Genomic DNA, 12,390 nt, shown 5'->3' with positions numbered 1-12,390 from the left:
CAAACACCACCCCATCCAGTTGCCATTTCGCATTCTGAAGTAATTCTGTGTGTGTCATTTATTCTGTTTAGACCAGATACTTTCTGAATTGTTATCTTTATACTTTTAAATTATATTTTGGTTAATTTTCTTATCAGTTGCTTTCCTGCAAAAATAATTGTCTTTCTTCAAAATCTAATTCAAATTTCAGTTGCTATTTGATTCATCATAAGCAATTCATTTAGATGACATTGTGTGTCTAAACATAAGTGTAACGGTTTTTTAAAAGTCTCTTACTCTCTTCTTTTCTTTTAAAGGAATCAGCAGGCGGAGATCTTCAGTCTCCTTTAACACCAGAAAGCATCAATGGGACAGATGATGAAAGAACACCTGATGTGACACAGAACTCAGAGCCAAGGGCTGAACCAGCTCAGAATGCATTGCCATTTGCACATAGGTACACGTTCAATTCAGCAATCATGATTCAATAAGATGTATAATGTAGAAGCTTACTTGGTTTCAGAGACTCTTGAAGTTGCAACCTTTGAGTGAAAAATACCAGGTCAGACTTCTTTAATTTACTGTTTTTGGTTGCCTGAATGAATATTTCCATTATTTGTGGAAAAGGGGATATTGAGTTAGTTAAAGGAGAAACATTTTTAATAGAACAAAACATAAAACCCTTCTATTTTTTAAAGACTCCGTTTATTAACCAGTTTTCTGTCTTCACATATGTAACTTAAGACTTATGCATTGTAATTGGAAGCAATAGGATCCCTACTCTAAAGTTAAGCTTTACCATAGTCCTAGAGATGTCATAGCATGGTTTCACAGAAGTTGGTAGACCAGACATGCGGCTAGGAACAGTAATGGCAGATTGTTTTGTTTACCAACAAGAGAAACAGCGTGAATTGCTTCTGAATTTTTAAAAGAATTCTGCATTCTAAAAGATACAGTGTATTCTAAATGTATTATAAACTAGTTATATCAATTATTGACCACACTGGTATTAATAGACTGTAGAGAGGAATGTGAAATGGTACTATTGAAAATAATTTTTTTAACAAAGGTTATCTGCAATCTGCCTTAACATAAATGTTAATTTTTACTCTTATTTGAATGCTTTTACTAAGTAGTTTATGTAAAATTAAGAAAATAGTTTTTGTTTTACTGCACATTTGTGGAAGGACCGAGTTTTAGAAAATTAAATTCTTGACAGATTAAAAGTTACAAAGTGAGATATTTCAAGCTGTTTTAAGTGAATTTTAATTTTGATTGAACTGTATTAAATAATAGGGACATAGGATTAAACATACTAAATGAGTACTGAGGAATCATATCAGGCTGAGGTGGAAGGAAATCAGGAATAAATGGGAAATTTTGAATTAATGATGCACTAATACTAATTCTACGTAGGATAGTAAGTTGAAGTAAGTTACAGGTGCTTTCTTTCTCTAGCTCTACAGATAGCCAAACTCAGGAAAACCTCCATTCTCACAATCTGATGACCAGACATTCATGTTGATTTAGTGAGTAGTCTTTTAACAAGACTGCAACTCTTTGATAACATCACAAAAATTACATTATTTAATTATAAAAAATGATACTGTAGGATAGAATTTTTAAATATTTTAACTATTTAGGAGAGGAAAAATTTCCTTTCTATTAAGTAATATATAACATTTCCTTAAAAGACTGAACTACACTGATCATAATTTTATACTAAATTTAACACCTATATTGAACCATCTATACTGAATACTATGGCATTTAGAAATAAGAACTTTTAAATTTAACATTTGTAGAAACTACTTCTAGTTTATAAACCTAAAATTTTCTAAATGCTTGCTGTTTTACTAATATCCCTTAATATTGATATTGCTTCCCTAGAATTGACTCTCATCTACTTTTTTCCCTGTGTTCTTGAGTGTCTGTTGAGAATCACTTTTCCCTTACAGACACTGCTTCTGTGACCTCCATGACTTGTCATGGAGGATTTGACAGTGTTCTAAATAGAAAACCTAGGAGATTAATTTAATCTTATAATAAGGTATTTTATAATCATAGTTTTTTTATTATTTTAAGAATATCCAACTATAGGATTTTATAAAAGTATTTCTTTGAGTTCAATGATATATGATTCAACATTCATCTACTTCTTTGGCTGAAGTAAGGATTTTCATTGGAGGTAGGTTATTTACAGCTACTGAAAGAATTCAGATTGTCAAGAATATAGAAGTCCTCAGAGATGGTATTAGTCAAGATTTCCCCAAGTATAGTAGTTTCAAATCAGCTTTATAGGTTTTTCATGGCTTCTGAAAAAGAAGACAAGTAGAAAACATCAGTAAAGCTCACTGTAGTGGTTCAGTGTTATGCGTGTGTGTGTGTGTGTGTGTGCGCGCCTTTGGCTTATGAGAAAAACTAAACCACCAATTTAGTTTATGTGTCCTAAGTTTAATTACTCATTAGTAATGACTTTGATTTGACAGCCCAATTCTTCTGACCTTGCCCTAATATGTATGTATGTATACATATCATAATATATACACAATAATTTAAAAAATATTTTAGGGGTGTTTTGCATGCAGGCAAATCATGCCTGGTACCCACAGAAGCCAGAAGAGGTGTGTCAGATCTCTTAGAACTGTAGTTATAGATGGTTGTGAGTCACCATGTAGGTGTTGGGATGTGAATCTTGGTCCTCTACGAGAGCAACAAATGCTCTTAAGCACTGAGGTAACTCCCTAGCCTCCATTGTATTATTTTAAAAGCAAATCCTAGATACATAATTTCATCCACATTAGTTTCTTAAAACTATCTTGAACTTTTAAGGAAATATAATTAATCTGTGACAGTTTTTGTTTTATTTAATTCAGTGGCATAATTCCCTGCCTTGAATCATTTACTACTTTCTTTGGTTTTTAAGAACTATACTCTTAAAATGTAAGCATATGGGCTCTTATGTACTCTTTAGTTAAGTGTTATAGTACTGTTTTATGTCCCTGTCATATTCTATGCAATAATAGTCTAATCAGATAAGTTTTGAGGAATGAACACTCAGGTGTACTTCTTTAAATGTGTTCAAAAGCTTAGGAGATATAAAACAGGAAGAGTGTGAGAGTAAACGTTTGCTAATTTCTTTGAGGGTATGTTATTAAATATTTTCTAAATTGCTTTTTTCTTTAAAAATATTTTTAACTTAAATGATAATATCCTTTTAGGGTTGAACAAAAATTCATTGACAATCTGAAGTGACTTTTTAGGGTGTAATTTGAGACTGTAGTCTTAAACTAGCTGGAACTAAAATGTAGTTAGATCCTAATAGACTCACCTGTATGTGTGCATTTTTTAAAAAAGTTGTCTTCTCTCATTCAAGGTAATTGTTTGCTTCCTGGTGTCATTTGTGTGGGATTCTAGAATGTGTCATCTCTAACAATAAGTGGTTGGATTTTAAGATTTAAGACAACCTAAATTCTCTCAGAAGTAGTTAGTTTTATATTATTGTAGTGCTGTTGGAATGTGATACTGAAATACACTACTGAAAATTAAAATTTTTATTTTGTTAATTATAACTGATTCTCAGAGATGCAGTGTTATATTAGTATATTAATAAACAACTGCTATCATCTTTTTGAGAGTTCAGAACAAATATCAGCAGTTTGTGAAGCTATTTTTGTACTGACAAATTTTGATAAGTTTGGCTACTGTAATGGAAAATAGGCTCTTTCAAGCACTAATTATATTTGAATTCTTCTAATGTTTGGATAATATATTCTCATGGTGCTGATGGACTTTATGCATTTTGGCGGTACTGCATGTATCTTCTGTTCTGTTAGAGACTTTTCTGTCACTTGTGTGTTCGAAACAACTCATTAAAAGGTATATGCAGAAATGTTTTCTAGTATATTTCTTTTTGCTATAAAACAGTATTATAATAATAAACACCAGGATTAGTCCACTCCATTTATATGTATTATCTTAGCTTCAGAAAGGGACTAGATTGCTAGAAGTTTTTGTACAATTTCAAAACTAAATTTCATTGGATATTTTAGGTAATATTTTAATCAATTTATTAAAAATTAAAGTATATTTAAGTGAGCTAAAGTAACCAAAATGTACTTTTTATAAATTAAATACAGTTTGTACTTATTTGCAGATGTTACAAATCAGAAAAGACTAAATAGCGTTAAGTGGTCTAAGTACCACCTGGTGTGCTGGCACACACCTTTAATCCTAGCACTCTGGAGGCAGAGGCAGACAGATCTTTGTAAGTTCCAGACCAGCCTGGGTTACGTAGTAGGACATTGTCTCAAAAAGGGGTCTAACTTATCACATATTATGTACATCCAGGCATTTGTTTCTCTCTTTTTAAAGAAGTAAACAGAACTTAGAAGGCTATAGTTAAGAGCTAAAGTAAAAATAATTGCTGTAGATAATTTTTGTTTGGATAAATCTATAAAGCTTGGATTTAATTTCATAAGTGATTTTTATCACTGATAAATTTATAGACAAAAATTTTATGTTGTACAGTTCCCTTAACTGCTACAGTTATGACTTTGCATTGTCAAACCTTAAAAACTACACTAGATTTTTCAAAATTAATATGAAAACTAAGGTAACTTGAGATCATAATGCAGCAATTTAGATGATACAGAATTTACCATAATCGTGAAAGGGTTGCATCTTATAACAAATGCCTTCTTGTTAATTTGCTACTTAATTCTGATCTGCATTTTCTGTAAGCTGAGAATCAATTTATGTCTTTTTAAAAAAAATGCAGCAAAGAATATAGTTTATCGACCAAGATTGTTAAGTAGTTTTCTGAATAGATACACCTAATTTTCTCTCTTAAATTTTTGGAAAACTACTTTTCAATTTCTGAAGTCATCCAAGATTTTGTGGACATGTTGAAATTTGCCAAAGCCTTTTGTGAGGTATTCTCACTCAGTATTGGTTATTTATAAGAAAAAAAAAATGACTCTGTGAGATCCAGACATTTCTTTTTTTTTTTTTTTTTTGGTTTTTACAAGACAGGGTTTCTCTGTATTGTTTTGGAGGCTGTCGGTCCAGCCTGGCCTCAAACTCACAGAGATCCACCTGCCTCTGCCTCCCGAGTGCTGGGATTAAAGGCGTGCGCCACCACCGCCCGGCAATCCAGACATTTCTAAACTACTTCCAGTCTGGGTTTTCGTCCCTGCTGTTACTGGTAGTGAAGAAAGGTATTGAGTAGTTCACCTCCCGTGGCTGTCAGCTTCTTTTTACAGCTATGTAGCTGGAGTTAGCTATGTGGTAACTGGCCATGGATGAGATTGATCTAGATTACTCTCTCTTCCTGTGGAGGACTTTTCAAAACTCCCCCCTCTTTCTGTTCTTAGCAAACCACTGTGTGGATTCCATTCGAGAGAGGTTTGCGATTTGGACAAGTCTGCTCTTGCATATAAGGAAGATGCTTTTATTTCTATTTGACTCTTCTTTTAACAGTATTAAGGGTTAAGACCAAGATATAACAACCCTAGAGAGGCAGGCAAGCCACATACATAGGTGAAATTTGTGGTATCGGTGATTGTAAAGAATAATGAGGTCTATGGTTAAGTAGGGTATGCAAGATAATGAAGTTTTTAGAAGTGAAGCTACAGGGATGTCATCTCGTGGCCAGCTGATTTCTCATCCAGACTTTTGAAGCCAGCCTGCAAGGGTCAGACAGATGCTTGTTTCTTACATTAGTCTCCCATCATATGAAAATAAAACGACAGTTTGCTAAAGTATGTTGAAAGTATGATCTAGCAGCAGGCTTCCTTATGAAGTATAGAAAGTATAGGTATGAAATTGTTGAAATGACCATACCCTGCATTCATTTATATCAGTTTGCCATTTTTCCATTTACAGTTTAGCTTGTTGACTAAAAAGTTAATTTTTATGGCTTTTCCCATGTTGAAGTTTAAAATATTAGGACTGTGGAGATAGAAGGCACTTTGGCTGTTGTGTAGTTTGGACACCACTTCATTTTACAGAGGTGGAACCGGAATCAGCGTGTTGTGTAACCGTATCTGCTGAATGACTAGATTGCATCAGAGAGATCTCCACAAGTTTGGACCACTAGAGTCTAATCTGACCAAGGGAGTTCTCTCTGTATAAACTATAAGCGTGTCACTTTTCAAACTCACCCTCCTCAGTTTTATTATTGTTCAACAAGTTTGCCTCTGCATGTTTAACTCCCTACTAGGGACTTCCCAACCTCCGAACTAGGCCTCATTGGCCTGAATTTCTAACTATCCTTCATATATTTCTACTTATTTTAGATAAACAATAAATAATGAATAGGTTTTTTGAACAAATAAATGACCTTTTGCTTTTCCTGTTATTAACTGAGATCATTTAACAAGGTGCATCAAGGTGGTTCAACTTGTTATTAACATATGCACACACATTTAGTAGAACTAGCAAAGATACATATTTGAAGAGTAATCAGCTTAATGTCATAACTCTAACAAAAGGCTGTTAATATTCCCTTTACTACTTATTTATTTATTTCTGCAGACCAGGTTGTCCTGGAACTCACTCTGTAGACCAGGCTGTCCTCGAAGTTACAAAGATCTGTCTGCCTCTGCCTCCTGAGTGATGAGATTAAAGGCATGCACCATGACCACCAGGTTCCCTTTACTATATTTTTTAAATTTTTATTAATTATATATGCAGTATTCTGCCTGCATGTATGCCTGCAGGCCAGAGGAGGACACCAGATCTCATTATAGATGCTTGTGAGCCGTGATGCGTTTGCTGGGAATTGGACTCAGAACCTCTGGAAGAATAGCCAGTGCTCTTAACCTGTGAGTCATCTCTCCAGACCCATTTTACTATTTTTAGTGGCAGTTTTTTAGAGAAAGAATTCACATGCTAAACAATATTGAATATGCTGTTTAATATTCACATATTACAATGTACAATTCAGTAGTTTTAATATATTCACATAGTCATACATCCTTAAGTATAATGAATTTTTACCACTCTTCCTGTATCCAATCAGGAATTCCCTGCTTTGCTTACACATACATATTCTCTTTCATCTGCAGCACTAAAGTCATGAATCTACTCTGCCTGTGTGGGCTTCTTTCTATACATTTCATGTAATAACTCATAATGTACACTGAGGGATATGTTCATTCAGTGGAAATGCTTTGGAGGGATCGCCAGATGGTTGTGGCAAGCAGCTGCACTGATTTGCTCATTCTTCTCCAGATTATGAGGGTTCTTTTCTTTACATAGCACCAGGACTTGTTACTCTTTGTCTTCTTCTATCCTCCCCGTGCTGGCTTTGAACCCAGAGCCCCAAGTGTGTTGAGTCAGCACTGCACGGAGCAACACCTTCTCCCTCATCTCTTTTTGAGTGCCATCCTCTGGGATGCATTTGTATTTATTGTGATTTTGATTTCCTTAATGGCATCTTTGGTATGCCTGTAGACCACTTGTGTATCTACAGAGAAATGCCACTCAGCTCCTCTACCCATTTTCAGTTGAGATTTGTCTCTTTATTTTTGACTTGTAGGAGTCCTTTATATGTATAGTCTAGATATTAAACTCTTACTATGTAAATAATTTGCCAATGATTTCTCAGTAGGTTGTTTCTTTTTTGATGTGCTTTGCCATATAAAAGTTTTAATATTTATTTATTTCTGATTTTATTTATATTTTTTCTTTAGTTGCTTCTGTTTTTGATGCCATATACTAAGAAATCACTGACTCGTCTGAGGTCAAAAGATTTGCAACACATACATTCTTCTGAGTTTCAGCTCTTCAGTTTTAATCTGTGATTCATTTTTTACATGTGATATGAGGTAGAGACTTGCCTTCATTCTTTTATGTGATTATCTAGTTTTCTTAGCACTATTTTTTTTAAAGACCATTCTTTCTGTATTGAAAATATCTTGGCATTCTGAACAAAGACCATAAAAATGGAAATTTATTTCTGGGCTATTAGTTCTGGCCCATTGATACGTTCTATCCTTATACCGGTATTACATTGCCTTCATTATATTAGCTTTGATTAATCTTAAAAATTGGGAAATATGAGTTGATTAGCTTTTTTCATCTTTTTAAATGGTGACTCTTGAGTCCCTAAAATTTGTAAGTGAAGTTTATCCTATAGAAAGTCCCTCTAAACCTAGGTTAAAAAAAGAGGACCCTAAGAAAGACATATATGGTTCCGCCTAGGAAGGGGGAAAAAGACAAAACCTCCTGAGTACATTTGGGGCATAGGGGACAGGGTAGGGTGGAAGGGGAGATGGGAGAAAGGGACTGGGAAAACTGTGTATCTCAACTTTTAAAAAAATAATAAAAATACACACGCATACATACATACATGCATATATAAACATTTTTTAAAAAAAGAAATTCCCTCTAGATTCCTACAGAGAAACTGGAATTCTGATAAGGTTTTATCAAAATTAATTTAGTAGTTTTAGGGTTGATTCCTTAGGATTTTCTATGGATAAAAATTTAATTTTCTGCCAATCGGTACAGCTTTATTGTATTATCGTTCATCTAGGTGCCTTGTATTTCACTTTCCTGACTACTGGCCCTAGCAAGTACAGTATTAAGTATTAAGAACAGTGGAAGCCCTTTCCTTGTTTCTGATCCTAGGGGAAACATTCAGTCTTTCACCAAATTTCAGCTGTAAAGTTTTTGTAGATACTCTTTATTGGGTTAAACAAGTTCCCCTCTATTCCTAGATTTTTAGCATTTTTCCATCATACTAATTGCTGTTAATGATTTCTTTGCTTATGCCTCCACAATGTTATGGTTTTACTATTTTATACGTTAGTAAAGGCAGCAATATCCATGGGTTATTTCAAAGGAAAAAAAGAAACTTGATAGGAAAAATTCTTATAAAAATAATATTTTTAAAGAATGTAATACTAGGCATCACTTTTACTGTGTTCAAAGGTGAAGATTTCCTGTCTTCTTTTTCTCTCTCCATCATATAGGAAATACCTCTTATATAGAGAGAATATAAATAGAGTTCACTTGCTACCTGATTTTTAAGGTGCATTGTTGCTTTGTATATTAAAGTTATTCATTTCAGATCATTGATTTCTACTATAATTGTTGCTCTACAAATGTTTTTTTATTGCACTATGTCAGCTGGGTGTCTTATGATCATTTATATGATCGATACTTTTTTTCTTGTTGTACTCTATCAGGTGGTTGTTTTAAATGGTCACTTGTATGATCAATACTTACTTTTTTTGACAGTGTTTCACTGGTCTGCTTTGGAGGGTTTGTGTTTTGGAGCACAGGCATTTAAAAAATTTAGTAAACTGCATTTATTTATTTATTTATTTATTTATTTATTTATTTATTTATTTTGGTTTTTCAAGACAGGGTTTCTCTGTATTGTTTTGGAGGCTGTCGGTCCAGCCCGGCCTCGAACTCACAGAGATCCACCTGCCTCTGCCTCCCAAGTGCTGGGATTAAAGGCATGCGCCACAAACGCCCGGCAACTGCATTTATTTTTAAGCAATGCAGGAATACAATAGTTATGTCATAAGACTTTTTAAAAGCATTGCATGCATAGTGGGATAGGACGTCCTAAAGAAATTAACGATAAAAACTTTTACTTGAGACCCCAAAGGGCTTTGTTTAAATTTTCAACAATAAAAGTAGTCCATGACACTCTTAAACTGCAATGTTAGACATAGTTCTGCAACATGCTTTCTTAATCCAAGGTTATAACTTTGGTGTCTATAAATTTGAGGTTAATGTCTTTGCTCATTAGAAAATGTGTTTTTAGAAAACATGGCATAGTACATTTTTATAACTAAATTTTTCTAAGGTATGCTTATTTATAAGCTAAATTATTATTAAAGGACTTTCTCATGCTCTATAAAATACAGTACCCCCCATCCAATACAGAGAATGTGTAGTTTTAATTTGTTATGTAATGAAACAAATTCTGTGCGTTGTCTAATGCCAAGCACACTGCTGTTGTACATACCCTTTGCTTTGCTTTGCTTTGCTTTGTTTTGTGAGACAGGATCTGGCTGTGTGGCTCAGCTGACCTTGAATTTTCTATGTCTTGGCTTCCCAAGTGCTGGAATTACAGGAGTTTACCCACACCCAGCTGGTAGTCCTACCTCTTTCAAGAGGTAGTAACTGTCTTGTCACCATTACATGTGGCCACAAAGTCATAGGTTCCATGACAAAGAAAGAGAAAGATCTTTAATGGGATTTTAGAGGCCTTACACATACAGGCTCTGCTAGTAGTGGAGCCCTGGTCTCATACTAATCAATGGAGCATATTTGGGTTTTACTGCTAGTGAGAAATAAATACAAAACATCACATATTTAAATAGATTCCTATACTTTTCCCTAACTACCACTTTTAAAATAAATTCTACTTGATTATTTTTTTTTCTTTTTATGGAAAAGTTGGACTCTTTATTCCCTTTCATCCTATACGTACTGGATGGTAGTTTTTTTCAAGTTAAAAAAAATCAGTTCTCCAAGATGGACGTTTTTCCCCACTGTGAAGACAGCCAATTTTCCTTGCTGGAGAACTTCTTTGGCCCTGGTTATTTTTTAACATAGTCCCGATTTCCCTTGGAAGAAGAGGATCTGCAGTTTACTCTAATTGAAAAGATACAAATGATCCCTGACTGAGAGAAGCTCCTGAAAGAAACATGACAGTTTAAAAGACCCAGCCATGCAATTTTACCATTGAAGATTGAAAAGAAAGTAGTTCTTTTAAAGAAGACTCCTGCTTGAATTCTGTGTGGTGAGAACATCTAAACTGTTGCCACCTAGAGAAAGAAGAGCGGGACTTGGGAAGACATTTCATGTTTTAGAACTTTGGAAAATACCATAATACCTGTTTCAGAAGACTCAAAAGCCCTTGATGGAGGGGGGAAAATCTGTTGAAAATCAAAGTAGCTTCCTGATGGAATTTGTTAAAAGAAAAAAAAAAAAACAAGCAACCTGGTTTTCTTGGACTTCTAAATAAAACTGATTCATAGGCGTTATTTCTTTTGGAACTTAGCATATATAACAACTTTTTTATATGTAATATTGGCACATGTAACATTGCTCACGTACATATGTTGTCATGAACCCCCCCTTCCCCCACCTCACAGGGATGTTGTGAGGCAAATTTTAAGTCTTCCCAAGAAATGTCTATAAATAGTAATTCATGCCTATCTCTTTGTTGATAGTTTCTGTTTATTTAAAAAATTGTAAGTGCTTTATTATATCTATGAATGAATATTCGGTAACCTTTTGGAAGATAATGGCATTGTATTTGATTCATCAGTGAACATCCTTGTGTAAAGAATAGTTTGGCTGCTTAAAGGATTAAATTGATTCTTTTACAAATGAGCTTTTATACAATAATAAAGCTATAGTAAAAATGTCTGGGTTCCCCTTTTATTTAATTGGTATTACTATACAAATAAAAATTTGATTAGTACTTCATACTATAGAGAAAGAAAATTTGTATCTATTAAATCAGGGAAATCAGGGGGTGAATTGAAGGATTCAAGCTTATACACTGATATTTGTAAACAAATAAAAATTCTTTCTATATGATTATATCATTGAAATACTTATTTTATGACTAAACCTACGTGCCATAAAAAAGGAAACAAACATACCTCTAGGGCAGTGGCTCTCAACCTACAGGTTGTGACCTCTTGGGATCAAACAACTCTTTCACAGGAGTAGCCTAAGGCCATTGGAAAATACAGTATTTACATTAAAATTCATAGCTGGAAAAATTACTCTTATGAAGTAGTAACAAAATGGTTGGGGCTCACCACAACATGAGGGACTGTATTAAAAGGCCGCAGCATTAGGAAAGTTGAGAACCACTGCAGTACTTCACTGCTCTGGGGGAAGAGTGTTGAAGGTGGTGGTCTGGTTGTTTGGTTGGTTTTGTAGTGCTGGGGAGGTGTGACCCAGTAGGTCCCATGTGCTAGGCAGGCACTCCTGACACTGAGACATACCCGTGTCCATAACACCTTTCAATAAATTTTACAGCCTTCACTAGAAACCTACTACCTAACTATCCTATACTCCATAGATCACTCAAAGGATGCACATGTAGGAACGGAAGCTATAGAAGGGACGGTTCTTTGCTGACTCAGTTTAGTGAAAAAAAATCAATTTCCCCCCTCCTGTTCCATTCTCTCCCCAAACCCCTGTGTGTGCATGTGTGTATTTCTTTGTTTGCTTTTGTTTTTGCAGTGCTGAGAATCAAACCTAGGACCTTTACATGTTCAGTAAGCTTTCTACCAATGAACCTTGTCCACAGTTTGATTGCTCATTTAATAGTTTTATGATCCACAGTCATTTAAGCATTTTATGTGTATCTGTTGATGTAAGTAGGCAAAAGTGGTCCATACTGTAGTTTTCCATATCAAG

The 12,390-nt window shown here is 34.3% G+C and overlaps 1 protein-coding gene across 1 annotated transcript in view; it reads left to right on the top strand.

Moving 5' to 3' along the window:
* The window catches only part of Homer1 (homer scaffold protein 1), a 102,999-nt gene that overhangs the window by 53,290 nt on the left and 37,319 nt on the right, over positions 1–12,390 (top strand). The window contains exon 5 of the mRNA XM_005065653.4: positions 297–436. Coding sequence (XP_005065710.1) covers positions 297–436 — 140 coding nt within the window. The remainder of the gene's footprint in view (positions 1–296; positions 437–12,390) is intronic.

This window comes from Mesocricetus auratus, unplaced genomic scaffold (genome assembly GCF_017639785.1).
Source record: "Mesocricetus auratus isolate SY011 unplaced genomic scaffold, BCM_Maur_2.0 Super-Scaffold_100020, whole genome shotgun sequence".
NCBI classification, from domain to species: domain Eukaryota; kingdom Metazoa; phylum Chordata; class Mammalia; order Rodentia; family Cricetidae; genus Mesocricetus; species Mesocricetus auratus.
This window is presented reverse-complemented; position numbering and strand designations above follow the sequence as displayed.